The sequence below is a fragment of the Taeniopygia guttata genome, chromosome 6 (genome assembly GCF_048771995.1).
Source record: "Taeniopygia guttata chromosome 6, bTaeGut7.mat, whole genome shotgun sequence".
NCBI lineage: Eukaryota > Metazoa > Chordata > Aves > Passeriformes > Estrildidae > Taeniopygia > Taeniopygia guttata.
Window position 1 is genome coordinate 2321358 of NC_133031.1, and position 14647 is coordinate 2336004.

Genomic DNA, 14647 nt, shown 5'->3' on the forward strand with positions numbered 1-14647 from the left:
AGTGTAGTTATTACTTTGGGGGATTTGGAGGCTCTTCATGATGGTTTGCAGTCAAGGAATTCAATACCAGGATTTCCTTCTTGAGCTGTGCTGTAAAGTAGGGACATGAATTGCTACATCTTCAGTGTTTTTGTTTGCCTCAACCCATAAACACGATCCCACAGTTAAACAAGCCCAGACAGATGGGACTCCAGGCAGTAAATGTGCAGCAGCCTGATCTCCACTGCAGCTGAATCCTGGACATGGCAACATCATATCCCTGCTCAGTAGTCAGTCCTGTACAGTCAGCTTTTTCTGAAAGCAGTCTATTTCCATGGCCCAAAAGGATTAAATGGTTTTCCAAGAAAAACTGTCGAGGAGTAGCAGGGAGAAGAGTAGGCTGGAAATACAAAATGCAAACACACCATTTTCTAGCAAGTGAGGGGAAAAGACTTTTCCATCTTTATTCTCACTGTAATTAGGCTGTAAGACCTAACAACCAGTTGCCTCAGGTTGGGTTGTTAGAGGTCATGTGAGAAAAGAGACCTGAAGATTCATTTGAGGCATAAAATCTTGGTTTTTAAGGAAAAAAAATCTGTATGTGTCTTATGGTTTCATCCTGTTGAATGTTGCTGTCTTGTTTTATCAGGGTTTTCTGATAACCTGGACGAAGCGCTTCAAAGCGAGCGGAGTGGAGGGAGCAGATGTTGTGAGGCTGCTTAACAAAGCCATCAAGAAACGTGGGGTAAATTGCACTTCTTTTTCTCTTTTAGCTGTATCTCAGCTTTGTCAGGGACCACTCTTCATGTTACCCACTTGTGCAGGTGGTCTGAGTGGTGGTGGAGCTCTGCTTCCTTGCATGAAAATGCGTGGGTTTGCTGGAAAAATGAAGTGGCGTCAGAGTTGCTGTGCGGAAGCTGTGATTTTACTCACAGCACAGAGCTGAGTTGCTGTGTCGTGGCTTTTTGCTGGCAACCTTCAGTGATGTTATCATTCTTCAAAAACTGAAGAAGTGCTGTGTGGCAGTGCTGTGGCTTTTCAGTGATACCAACACGTCCCATTCCTGAGAAACTTGTTTCTCATGGACTGGACTCAGCTCAGTTGTGCACCTGCTGTGCGTGGGAGCAGGGGAGGGAGGAGCTGAGCAGAAGAGAAGGAGATTTCAGGCTCAGCAAGCTGTTGCTCCCTGCAGTTTCTCAGTGTTGACTTTATAGAGCGGGAAGGTGACCAGGTTGCTGATTTAAACAAAAAGGCACTGAGCGTGAGAGGGAATGAATTTGGGTTTGCATAATGCTTTCAGCCAGGTCATATGTTGATTACTCAGCATCCAAAAAGTCATTGGAAACTGTGAAGTATTTGCTTTCTTTGGGCAGTTGTGGACTCAAGCAAATCTGAATTTTGCCCTCACCAAACAACATTACTGTAGTCAGTTACTATCATTAGACTTGGCAGAATCACACACTGAAGAACTTGGAAAGGAATGGCTGCATGTAATTTATTTAATTACATTATTTTTGTATTAAAATCTTCACTTGAACTAAAACACATTGATGGTTAAGTAAACCTATACGAAATATTTTCTAGATTGATGCCTCAAGCAGCTGCTTGAAATCATTCCATGAGGTTTCAGTGCAAAGTTCCCTCTGCTTTGTGTATGGGCCTTTTCTTTCCTGCCTGTGTGCTTATATGAGAACAGGCCTGTGCTCTCTAGAGTGATCCTGGTGCTGTTTTATTTGCTTGCATTAGTCTGCTCTCACTGCCTTCTTGGATACGTGGGATGGGGAACTGGCAGACAGAACAGGGAATATTTTAAAAGATGAGACAGATTATTTGTCTCCTGTTCCCGCGAGACTCTTTGCTGAAAGCAAACTGGTGAGGAACAGGAGCAGCGTTTTCCAGAGGAACCCTGTGGCCCAAGCTGTTGGAATTTGAAATGTAGGGAATTCTCAGAACTTTGAGCCTGTCAGCCAAAGTTTTGAATTAAACACAGGATTTGATCTGAGACCTTGGAAAAGGCTTCCAAACTAAGGTGCTAGAAGTGAGAATGTGGATTTATAGTTTGAAGCAGAAACATGATAAGTGGAGGAAAGTTTAGAGTTTAAGATACAAAAATAAAAGTACTTGCAAGGGTAAACAAGAAGTTTAGAATGCAGTACTGTAGTTTTGTATGCCATAATATGACTGGCTAGGAAAGCTTACACTGTTACAGGAGTCCATAAGATGAAATATTTAAGGATTGGGCCAGAAACATAAATATCCTTGTTAGCAGTGTTTTATTAGTCAATAAATCCTTAAAAGGTCTTGTGACCTTCTGAGCCATGCAGCAAAGGTGTGGGCCAAACTCACCCTTCCTGCCTGTGTAGAAGATAAAAGAATAAACCACATCATCAAAACCAACTCCAAAGTGCTGCCTCAAACTCATTCAAAACTCCTTCCGAAATCCCCGTACCGAGTAACGTCGTGTTGCTCCCCAGGACTACGATGCAGACATCATGGCTGTGGTGAACGACACCGTGGGCACCATGATGACCTGTGGCTTTGACGACCAGCGCTGCGAAGTCGGCTTGATCATCGGTAACGCTCCCTGCGGCAGCGGCGCGCGGGCTGCTCTGCCTCTGCCCGCCCCGCCTGCTCAGCTCCTCCCGCTCTCCTTTCCTCCCAGGCACGGGCACCAACGCCTGCTACATGGAGGAGATGAGGCACATCGACCTGGTGGAGGGGGACGAGGGCAGGATGTGCATTAACACGGAGTGGGGGGCCTTCGGAGACGACGGCTCGCTGGAAGACATCAGGACGGAGTTCGACCGAGAGATCGACCGTGGATCCCTTAATCCTGGGAAGCAGCTGTGAGTGACTTGTGGACTTTTGTTCTGTTGTTTTCTGTCCTGTGTCCCATTTCCTAACTGCATCAGGAATTCTGCAGTTCAGTAAAGCTTTGCCTGTAGCGAGTTGAACCTCTGGCTGGGCTAGGCTTTATGGTGGCAACCGGTGTTGCCCGAGGATTCGTGGGTGACTGCTGTCCTCTCCTGCAGGTTTGAGAAGATGGTCAGTGGGCTGTACATGGGGGAGCTGGTAAGGCTCATCCTGGTGAAGATGGCCAAGGAGGGGCTGCTCTTTGAGGGGAGAATCACTCCTGAGCTTCTCACCAAAGGGAAGTTTGAGACAAAGCACGTTTCTGCCATTGAAAAGTGAGTAATCTATCCCTTTTCACTCCTTGAGCTTTACAGTGACTCTGAATGTTAATTTTCCTGCTCTTTTTGCTTTGTGGGCGAGTGTGATGCTTTGGGGGTATCTGCCATTCTCTACTGTCTGCACAGAGCTGGTGTATGGGGACCCCCAGCAGACAGCCTGTGCCCTCCTCCCCAAGATTTCTTCTTTCTGCTGTGTTGGGAGGAACTATAAAGTGTGCCAGTCCATGTAGCTTTTAGGGTATGAGCCGTAGTACCTCTCTCACTGCTCACAGAGTTGCTGCCCTGCAGCTAAACATGGGAGTGAGTTGGCTTAGTGCCTCCTAGCAAATGCTTGTGTTGCTCCTTGCTGTATCCCTGGGATTGCTGGGCAGAAGGGAAACAAGTGTGACAAGGCAGGGCATTCAGTCCCGTAGGCAGTGCTGGGTGCTGCACAGTGACCTCTGAGCTATGTGCCAGTTGGCTTCTTAGAGTGTCATCACCCCTTTGGTCAGTACTCACAGGCTCTTCCCCCCTGTGTTTTTAAAATTCACATCACTGGGATAGTTTGTACCATAGTCATTGGGCTGGATTTTCTTTTTGAAATGGTGAGTATGACGCCAAGGGAGCAGCCAGTAACTTCTGTAATGCTTGTTCCTCCTGCCAGAGTTTACTCCTGTCCCTGCAGACCATGTTATCTGAACAGCTTTCCATTAAATGTGTGTGTTCATTTGTCTTAACCATAGAGGTCTGTGTTGTGGACCAAGGTAGTGTTGAACAGCAGTGAGAAAAATGCAATTATTGAGAAATTCAGTTATTAAGAGGAAAAATTTGCCCTGAAATCCCACCTTACTTCCTGAAGAGATGCTGGTTATAAGCAGGGGGCACATGCCTGTGCAGCTTCAAATTTCTAGCTGATGCTAGCAAGATGCAAGAGTTCTTAAAAAGATGTATAGAGGGCAGTTAGGGATGGCACGATATATTCCTGTTGTATTTTTGTCTGGGAAGTGACTGGGCTGGACAAGGAGAAGAAGTTTTGCCAGAAGATTTGTTCTCAGGCTGGATGCTAATGAGAAAGAAAACAATGCAAGAGGCAGAGATTCAGTGGGGTTGTAAAAGCATGAAAAGAGACCCATTAGGATGAAATTGCTTAGGGTTTTGTTTTTCGCCCTGGGCTTAATTTATCAACACATGTGAGGGAATGAGTGTGGGATTAGGTGTGGGCTCAGGCCTGTACTGAATTGTGGGGCTGCTGCTTCATGTTCAAGAGAAGCCATTTGTAGTTTAAAGCATTACTGAAATGAAAAATACATTTTAATTCCTCCAGGTCCTCCCCACAGTGCAGCTGGTGTAGTACTGGGAATTGCATTGTTTGTAGGTGGCATGTTTGCACCGGGCTTTAATAGAAAGCTTTTCCATCTGTGAATGAATGCATGTCCAGATCTGTAAGAAATGTTCTTTCTTTTTCTCGAACCTCAAGGGACACCCATGTTTGGCTGTGCCTCAGTCTAGTACACGCCCACTGAGGAGTCCTTTTTGCTTTGCAGGAGCAAAGAGGGTTTGAACAAAGCCAAAGAAATCCTGACCCGGCTGGGGGTAGAGCCGTCCCACGAGGACTGCATCGCTGTCCAGCACGTCTGCACCATCGTGTCCTTCCGCTCCGCCAACCTGGTGGCCTCCACCCTGGGCGCCATCCTCAACCAGCTGCGGGACAACAAGGGCGTGGTGCGCCTCCGCACCACCGTGGGCGTGGACGGCTCCCTCTACAAGATGCACCCACAGTGAGTGCCTCTGCTGCTGCCATGGGCTCTGGCTTGCAAAGGGGCAAGTGCATCATGCAGTGTTGGAATCTGAGATATTGATGATTCCGAGATTGTAGAAAGTCTCTGTCTCTCTGCCCCGCTGCCAAAGAAGTCATAATTTGTCTGTGCTGTTTTCAAGGTTGTTTATTCTGTTTATCTCTAACATGTTCTGCTGCCCTGCCGCAGCTCTGTCCTGCAGGGCAGCGTGTGGGGCTCTGCCCCCAGTGGGATGGTACAAACATTATATACCAGAAACTACCTGTGCTATATTTACAATAATCAGCCAATATCTGTCACCTACATTGAAGAGTGTGTCCCCAGCCTAAACCAGTAGAAAAATGCCAACACTACAGTGAAACATGGAGGGCATGAAGAAGAAGAAAAAGGATGAGACACACCCAATTTCCTCCATCTTGTCCCCTTTGGACCCCTAATCTAGAAACCTAAAATTTTACTTTTGCACCCGTGCCACACTTAATTATTACTTATATCAAACACTCAGAGCTGGTAATTCATCCTGTTAGATTGAAAACTCTTTTGCATGGACAGAGATCACAGACAGTGTCTCTCGGGACTCTGTCCAGGGGGGTTCCTGACCCCTGCCAGGGTCCCAGAACAGGGCAGCCAGAGGGAAGCCCTGGATTCCCACAATGCAGCACATCACCCAGGCAGGCTGTGAGATGATGAACCATGGGCACAGGGGTTTAGGTCTGAGCTGGGGAGCTTGGGGTAAAGGAGAGATGTCCTTTAAGTGAAGAAAAGAACCAAAACCCTGAGTAACTGGATACTGCAATATCAGGGAAAACTACGGTGGTCTGAGTAGATACCTTAAGATATCACCAAGAGACATTTTGGGAGGAGACTTTCTTTGTACAACATAATACTTGTGCCCATCGATTGGCTGTGAGGGGACCTGCCAATTCACCTTCACCTCCATTTCCAGTTCAATGCCCATTCCTAACCCTATTTTTGCCAGTCTTTTCTGAAGATACACTTGGAAACCAGGGCAGACAAAAATAGTGCTTAAATTTCTGTGGTCTTTAAAAAACTGGCTTTGTCTTGTTTTCCCCATCTTGAAAGTTACATTAATAGTGAAACAGCTGTATAGATTTATGTAGAAATCAGAAAATTATGTTTATGGGGTATCTTCTGAAAGGAGAAATATGCTTAATGTTTCATTTTCAGTTTCCCATTATTTGTTGAAAAAATATTTTCTTCAGTTAAAGAAACCCATAGAACTAAAAAGTGTCCAAGAATGCTGTTCTGATTAGATTTTCCAGATTGGGCAAGATCTGGGGATTGTTAAAATAATAAACATGGGCAATTTTGGTTTTTTAACTATTTCCCACACCATGTAGACCAGTGAGTTTAGGAGAGATCCCAGGAGAGGGAATCAGAGCAGCATTGCAGCTAGGGAGTTTCTCCCATCCAGGATCAGGCGATGAGACTGATGCTCTCCCCTGCTTTTTGCTGACTTTGCTTAGAAATTAGGGAGGAAGAAATTAGAAATTCAGGAGGAAGAAGAACTGCTCTTGCCTGGGAGTTTTCCTCCTTGGCAAGCTGTAGTTAGTTTGAGCATGGTGAGTTTGCCCAGTCCTGTTGCATTGGGTTGGTGTTGGCAGTGCAGATTTTGGGGGGATGCAGTGCGGATTCTGGGGGGATGCAGTGCAGGTTTTGGGGGGATGCAGTGCAGATTTTGGACTGGGCAGTGCAGAGGCCGGGCTCGCAGCCTCCCCTCCCCGCAGGTACGCCCGGCGCCTGCACAAGACCACGCGGCGCCTGGTGCCCGACTCGGAGGTGCGGTTCCTGCTGTCGGAGAGCGGCAGCGGGAAGGGAGCGGCCATGGTGACGGCCGTGGCCTACCGGCTGTCCGAGCAGCACCGCCTCATCGACGAGACCCTGGCCGAGTTCAAGCTCACCCACGAGCAGCTGCTGCAGGTGAAGAAGAGGATGAGGGCGGAGATGGAAGCGGGGCTGAAGAAGAAGACTCACGACACCGCCAAAGTGAAAATGCTGCCCACCTTCGTCCGCAGCACGCCGGATGGGACAGGTAGAGCCGTGCCCTCGCCGCGGTGGGGATGCTGGCTCGGTTACAGGGTGCCCAAACAGGCTCCCAGCGCGGGGTTTGAGGCTGAGCAGATCTGGTGCAAGCAAAGAGGAACCTGAGGAGATCTCAGCGCTGGGCCGTGCTGGTTGCTGGCAGGCTGATCCTGTGTCCTTGCCCCAGGGTGCAAGCAAAGTCACAGATTGAGGGGGGAAAACCACAGCTGGGATCATAAACCCAAAGCCATAGGAAGGGAAGCCTGCTCACGTTACTTGAGCACTTTGCATTTCAGGGTGGCTGGCCAAATTTCAGCTCTCTCTCAGGGAGCAGTTGTGTGGTTCCTTTTTCCCTTGTTAATTTAAAGGAAAACAAAACAATCAGAGCAGTATCTGAAGTTCTCCTTTGATGAAGATCTTCCCAACTGAGTTTTTAGGGATCTTCTATCAAAATACTTTGAGAGAAGCATTTCTTCAGATTTTACTTAGGGTTCTTCAAATATACACACATATTCTTTTACAGAGAATGGAGACTTTCTGGCACTTGACCTTGGAGGGACAAACTTTAGAGTTTTGCTAGTCAAAATCCGCAGCGGTAAAAGGAGAACAGTTGAGATGCACAACAAGATCTATGCCATTCCCATAGAGGTGATGCAGGGAACAGGAGAAGAGGTATTTGTGTTTCTCTTTGGCTGCACTGCTGCTTTTTGAATAACTTCTTAAGAGCACATAACATGTACAATTTCAAATATTATGATTTTTCTTTTCAAAGCTGTTTGATCACATTGTTACCTGCATTTCTGACTTCCTGGATTATATGGGGATAAAAGGAGCACGTCTTCCTCTTGGCTTCACCTTTTCCTTCCCTTGCAAGCAGACAAGTCTGGATGCTGTAAGTTCCTTAGTATCTTTTGAATCTGCTTCTGTGCTTATGCCAGACCTGGTTTCTCTGCCTTCATGTCACCCACATGACGCTTACAGGAAGGTCACACAAGGGGAAGGTTCATGTGCTGACCCTGACCAGACAGCTGCTCCTATAATTAGTTCCTTTAAGGGTAGTAATGCAAATGCTGCCCTTGGCTGTGACAGATAAGAGCATTTAAATTTTCCGTGTTGGTCATATCCCTTTTATAAGTCATTATGTTTTTTCCAACTGTGTAAACCTGCTGGTCTGTGACATTTCCCTGGTTTTGCAAGCAGTAAGTAAAAGTCCATCCCTGCTGCCAGTGCCTATTCCCAGATGATCTTGTCTCACTGGATGGAGTGGTTGCACCAGAATCTGTGGGCTGTGTCACCCCCAGGGTGACAGTGTGGCCTGCAGCACACCCCTGACAAATGGGCTTGTGTTATTTGCACTTATATGTTTAATTTCTTCACTGCCACATACTTACACCAACCTCTGCAGCTGTTAATAGTTTCCTGTGTACTTAGCTAGGGTTTGTTTTAAAAAAGGCATATTTTCTATAACAATTTTTTTGGGTTTTTGACTTCGTTGTTCCTATCACTTTTTTTTTTTTTTTTTAGTTTGTTGCATTGCTCTGGAAATTTAGAACCCAATCACAATTAGTTGTTTTAGATACAAATTTGACATACTGAGGAGATATTCCTTTTCACAGAAACTCTTGTGTAAAACATCACACTAAAGTATTTGAGATGTTATGTGTACAGAATAACATCTGAGTCCCAGCAGCTTGATAACCTCTTTTCTTGCTTTATAGGGTATCCTTCTCAATTGGACAAAAGGCTTCAAAGCTACAGACTGTGAGGGAGAAGATGTGGTATATTTACTTAGAGAAGGAATTAAAAGAAGAGAGGTAATTTTTCTTTTCTTTTCCTTCATTCTACTCGTCTCCAGACTTGACAGACCTTGTGGGTCAGGCTGGCTCCCTCTCACAGGATCTGTGTGCCTTGTAGACAAAGGCTGTGCCTCCTGTCTTGCACAGAAGATTGTTTTTCCCCAGAGGCTTCTGACATTACACATTTGCCAGAACTTTCAAGGCTTCTTTCAAACTCTGTGGCAATTTCCACATGCTTGGAGAAAGCAGGAGTTTTCAAAGAGGTGTCTGTAGGAATGCACCTTGGTGCACCCTAGAGGAGAGTTTTCTCCTCCTCTTCTTGATCTTGAAAAAACCTCAACTAGATTGGCCAAAACTTTCTAGCAAGGGAAGAAAAATAGCCTGAGAGAGGTGTTAATTTTGCACATTTATCAGCCAATGAAAAGGAAGTCTTAAAACCTTTGTTACTGGAGTTGCTACGTAATTGCTGTGATACTGATGTTTATACCATGTCCCTGTGTAAAAGGTAAGTGCTTAAACATACTTAAGCCAGGGATAAACTTCATTCTGAAGACAGTCTGTCATATGTAGAGCACATACCTTAGCTGCCTGCTGCTAGGTTAGGTTCCTGTTTTTGCATGTGTGAAATCGGGCTGATGCTTTCAGTTGTTTCCAGTGTGTTTCTACATCATCCCCTTTGTTGGGAGGGTCTGCCCCTAGCCCAGAGTTCTCACTGCTGTTTTCTCTCTCCCAAAGGAATTTGACTTGGATGTGGTGGCTGTGGTGAATGACACAGTGGGCACAATGATGACTTGTGCTTATGAAGATCCAAACTGTGAAATTGGGCTCATTGTGGGTATGTGTTAGAGCTGCTTTTTATTAAACAGCATATCCACACATCTGTCTGTGTTCTCATGGAGGCATCCCTGTGGTTAACTGAAAATAAAGCGAGGATATCTAGGAGTAAAGAGAGCAAAATTCAATAGTTCTGTCCGCAATCAGTCGAGATAACCAAGGCTGTGATACACATTAAATTCTGCCTGATTTGTCTGGTAAAGGCATGCTGCTGCCTGGGAGGGAAGCAGATGTGGGCTCAGGGAGCCTCAGTAACTCCAGTTAGTTTGGCCTGTCAGAGTTTCCCTGCTGGGTGTTCTGGTGACCCACAGCTTTCCTCAAGCTGAGTGGTCTCTCAGAATAAAGCTGCAAAATGCAGCCACAATTCCCAGATGATGGAGAGCTGTGAGAGACTGAGCACAGACACACAGCTCCCTTCCCAGCAGTGAGACAGCTGAAGTAATTCCACAGCGACTGCTGATGCCTCTGCAAATGCCACGCTTGGGGAGCCTGAGCCACGGGGCAGTGTGAATTCCCAGAGCTCTCCAAAAAAAAGAGTTTTCCATGGCAGGGAAGGAGAGGAGGCACCTGCAAGCTTTAGGAGTGCTTTTATTTGTGAGGTGGCTTGTAGGAAAACAAAACGCCACCAATTTCTCCAGCAGACAGCTGGAAAGCGTCCAGGGTGAGTCAGCACATGCAGTGTGGGCAGGAAGCCGTGCCTGCGCAGCTCCACCGTGCCGTGTTTGCAGGAACCAGAGTTCCCTCCAGGAAGGACAGCGTGTCCTTGGGGTGCTGAGACACCCCCTGGAGACCATCCACTGCAGCCCTGCCAGATCTGCTGTGCAGCCAGCGTGTCTGTGTGCAGAGCAGGGTGTCAGAGGCGCCCTGGGCATCACTGGGATAATGGGAATGAAGGCCCCAGGGCTCTGACAGCTCCCTCTACCCTGCCTGGCTGACAGCACCTGAGGGAGGTCGGGCACTGGTTGGATTTGGTCTGGTTTGCTCCTGCAAACCTGGCTCTCAGCCTGCAAACCCAGACATCCCCCCTGCCAAAACCTGTGCTAGGGCTCAGCTCTCCTGCAGCAGGGAAGGGATCTGTGGGAGGATCTATTTTAGCTCAGACTGTATTGATGTAATTCCCTAAAAACACAGCAAAAGAAAACAGACAAGCTGTAGTGTAGCAACTGGTATATAATCTGGGATGCAGGATTAAATGAGAGTTTAATAACTTCAAGAGAACTTTTGCCCTGGTAGCAGCTAAAGCTGCCTCTCTTTGCTAGTAAAGCTTTCCTCCCTAAAGACCTCTGTGTACATGGAGCACTTTGCCACACTTCTTAGGATCCTCTTTGAAGAAATATCAGATATGGCCTCATCTCAACATTGAAGTGACCTTCCTGCTGCAGAAAATAAGCAATTAAAATCAGAAAACCCAGCAAGCAATCAGCTGGTAAAACCCCTGCTGCCTCAGAACTTGCTGAGATTTTCAGTTCATCATATTTTTCCCTGAATACTGTGGGCTTTATGGAAGGTGGTTCCCAAGCTGTCTGCTTCCTGAAGTTTTGGGGTCAGAAACATGTGAGGTTTGGTGTGCTGAAAGGGCTGCCCTGCTCTTCCTCCCTGCAGCGTGGGACCCTCAGCCCAGCTGGCCTGGGTGAGCTTCCTCTCTGAGCCACCCTGAGCAATGCACCACAGGAGTCATGGTCTCCTTCCCTTTAGGGCTGTCCAAGAGTCAGGGATTGGGTTTTTTTGTGATGTTTCAAATGATGATTCAACTTCTTTCAGAAAAGAACAATGTTGAAGGTCCCCCAGAAGGTTTGTCAGGGCTGTGGTGCTGGCTTTAGCCTTGTTCTGTTCCAGCCAAAGAGTAACCTCAGTGTTTGTTTCTTTCAGGAACGGGCAGCAATGCCTGTTACATGGAGGAGATGAGAAACATCGAGATGGTGGATGGTGAGCAGGGGAGGATGTGTGTGAACACGGAGTGGGGAGCCTTCGGGGACAACGGGTGCCTGGACGACATCAGGACAATATATGACAAAGCAGTCGATGACTTCTCCCTGAATGCTGGCAAGCAGAGGTACTGCAGCATGAATGTGTGCTGTGCATATGAGCCAGCCTGCTTTAAGTGCTTCTAAGACAGAACTGGGTTTCTCCCAGTTGAGGAAGGAGAGGTTAAGAGTGGAATGTTACTGCAGTCCTGCTATCCTGTGGGATCTCCCCTTTCTGTGCTTTTCCTGGATACTGCTTTTTTGTGACTTAGTTGCTGCCATGGGACTCAACAGCAATGCTTTTGGTAGGACTTCAAAAGTCTTGAAATTATGAAGAGGCCCTTTTTCTCATCCTGTGCTGTACAGAGGGGATAAGATGACTAGTCATTCTTTTACTCTGGGTCTCAGGCTAATCTCTTTTAGCTGAACTCTCTTTGTGGAGGGCTGTACCTGTGGAAATCCTGAACTTACACCAGCTGGCGTGGTTAAAGCTTGGAGCTGCTCTCTGTAAAGCAGTCAGGAGCTCTCGAGCAGTTGAAGCCAGCTCTTATTTCAGGCAATTTTCTGGATGGGATAAGTCATGTTCAAGGACCTGCCTTTCTTGCTTCTGGAGTTTGGTCTCGTTTTTGGGGTTCAGCTTTTGTTTGGGCAAGCACTTCCCTGTCCCCTTCAAGAAAAACTTTACAAGGAGATGCGTACCCAGCACTGATGAAAACTGAGCTGAGACTGTTGCTTGCTAGGACTAGTCTTTCATCATTTCTTTGCAGCAGTGCTCTGATGCCAGGAGCTTTTAAAAAGATTTTGTGACTAGAGTAAATCTGCCCACAAAACCTGAGGAATACAGACAAGTTGGCAAGTCCCACGGGAAGCTCTTTCGAAGCTGAGGCTCAAGCAGACCCAGGGGGCAGACGTGGAGCGAGCCTGATGCAGCAGCAGAGTTGGCATGGAGTAAGCAGCCAAGGGCAGTAGTGGAGACTGCCAGGGGAATAATTTATTCCAGAGATAGTCAGGCACTCAGGAGGGAGGAAACTTGCTGGGTACAAGCTTGAGAGAGCTCATGGTATTAAATGGACTGCGTGGCCTGCTTCCAGCGGGATGGAGTGCAGGGCTCTGCTCAGCCCAGGGCACAAGCCCTGCTGTAGAGCTTCAGGAGGTGAAATAAAGGATGCATCACTGAATGCCCTTCTCAGGAAATGGAACTGTTCAGTTCTTGTTGGTAAGGACAACTCACAGACCCCAAAATGCTCCATTCAAACCAGAATGATGCTGGACAGGAGGGAGAGCAAAATATGGCTGAGACCTCCAAGCAGAAAAAGCTCATTGGCTCCATGCAGCAAAACTGCAGGGAAACCACGAGGTACAGTCACTGCAAATGCAGCGTTTTTAAGGGAATCCTGTGCTTCAAAATCAACCCTCTGCCAGAAAAAGGATGGGAAAAACCATATCCAGCCTATTCACAGGACCACTGACCTGCAAGTTGGCAAGCTGGTGGTCTGTTGGGTTGATTTATTCTTTTCAGTTAATTCAAGCACTTGGTTTCCAGTGGGCAGCCAGGGAGGAACCAAGCGGTCTTGAACCTCTCTCAGCCTCCAACTCTGCACACAGGACTTTAGTTTCCCACTTGCAGTCTTGCCTCAAGCTAGAGAGAGGAAATATATTCCACCTGCAGACTTCTGTCTAGCACAGGATGATGAGTGTCCCAGGAGTGATGCTTAGCCCTGGTACCTGTAGCCTGTGTGCATAGGGCACCTGGCTGATAACACACCTGTCATGCTGCCTTTGCAAGCATGGGCAGGTTCCCTGTGAGCTGTTTTTCCTTGCAGGTATGAGAAAATGATCAGCGGGATGTACCTGGGGGAAATAGTCCGCAATATTTTGATCGACTTCACCAAACGGGGTTTCCTGTTCCGAGGCCAGATTTCAGAGACACTGAAGACCAGACATATCTTTGAAACCAAGTTCCTTTCTCAGATTGAGAGGTAAGAGCACTGCAGGGGAGGCTGCTTGGAGTGTTTGTCTGGTGACACTGCTGGACAGGGGAGGGACAGCTGGAGAGCATTGCTTGCTTCTCTGCAGAGAATTTGGGTTTCAGTCTGTGTGCGTGCAGGAGGATTCCTTACAATATCATCTGAATTTCTAGCAATGCTCACTTCTAAACCCTCAGAAGGGCTGTTAAGGATTCCCTCACTGTATCATTTTATTTCCTTGTTTGGAAATCAAGCCATTTTCCTGGGCCTCTTGTGTGTGTTTAAGTGCAGTTGTGGAATTGAATGAGCACTAGCTGAGTGAGCACTGCTTACTGGGTGTTTTTGTGCTTTTATTGCTTGGACTCTGTATTTTAAAGCAATCTCTGAGGCTTCACAGGGGAAAAAAAACCCGGGGTCATCGTTAATAATATTTTCCTGGAATGCCCCATGTTAAGCAAAGAGTAGGGGAGGCAGTGCAGAGCTGGACTTGGAGCCTCTGTTGCTGCTTACACCCCTTCCCTGCCCTGCAGCAAAGTGCAGGGGTGACTGAATTTGCATTCCCCAGGGTCACTTGTGCTGTGAGGAGAGGCTGCTACCTGGGGTGGGTGCACCATCAGTGCAGTGGGGCTCATGGCGTGACTGAGGGAAACCTGTAACACCGTGTTCTCCTCCCACAGTGACAGGTTAGCCTTGCTGCAGGTGCGAACCATCCTCCAGCAGCTGGGGCTCAACAGCACCTGTGACGACAGCATCATTGTCAAGACAGTCTGCGGGGCGGTGTCGAGGCGAGCAGCCCAGCTGTGTGGCGCTGGAATGGCTGCCATTGTAGATAAAATTAGGGAGAACAGAGGGTTGGAGCGCCTGGAGATAACAGTTGGTGTGGATGGCACTCTCTACAAACTCCACCCACAGTGAGTGTTTGCTTCTCAGCATTTGTTTGTGCCTTGTGTGTACGTCCTTCCTCTTGATGCTCCCAGCTGGACTCTCTCCCTTGCTGGAATAAGAGCCGGGGGAAAAAATGTCTTACTCAGGGGGCTCAGGGCTTTCTGAAGGGCAACGAGAGGATCAAGAATGACTTGTGAAAGATTCTTGGGGTGG

At 47.4% G+C, this 14647-nt stretch overlaps 1 protein-coding gene across 2 annotated transcripts in view; it reads left to right on the forward strand.

Moving 5' to 3' along the window:
* LOC100226456 (hexokinase-1) overlaps window positions 1-14647 on the forward strand; it is a 74372-nt gene that overhangs the window by 56106 nt on the left and 3619 nt on the right. The window contains exons 5-17 of one of the 2 annotated variants that reach the window (XM_030275617.4): window positions 629-724; window positions 2454-2553; window positions 2642-2825; window positions 3012-3167; window positions 4694-4927; window positions 6694-6998; window positions 7512-7660; window positions 7761-7880; window positions 8707-8802; window positions 9520-9619; window positions 11488-11671; window positions 13406-13561; window positions 14227-14460. In XM_030275617.4, the coding sequence (XP_030131477.1) occupies window positions 629-724; window positions 2454-2553; window positions 2642-2825; window positions 3012-3167; window positions 4694-4927; window positions 6694-6998; window positions 7512-7660; window positions 7761-7880; window positions 8707-8802; window positions 9520-9619; window positions 11488-11671; window positions 13406-13561; window positions 14227-14460 (2114 nt within the window). The remainder of the gene's footprint in view (window positions 1-628; window positions 725-2453; window positions 2554-2641; window positions 2826-3011; window positions 3168-4693; window positions 4928-6693; window positions 6999-7511; window positions 7661-7760; window positions 7881-8706; window positions 8803-9519; window positions 9620-11487; window positions 11672-13405; window positions 13562-14226; window positions 14461-14647) is intronic. The other variant, XM_072930803.1, reaches the window with a different exon arrangement.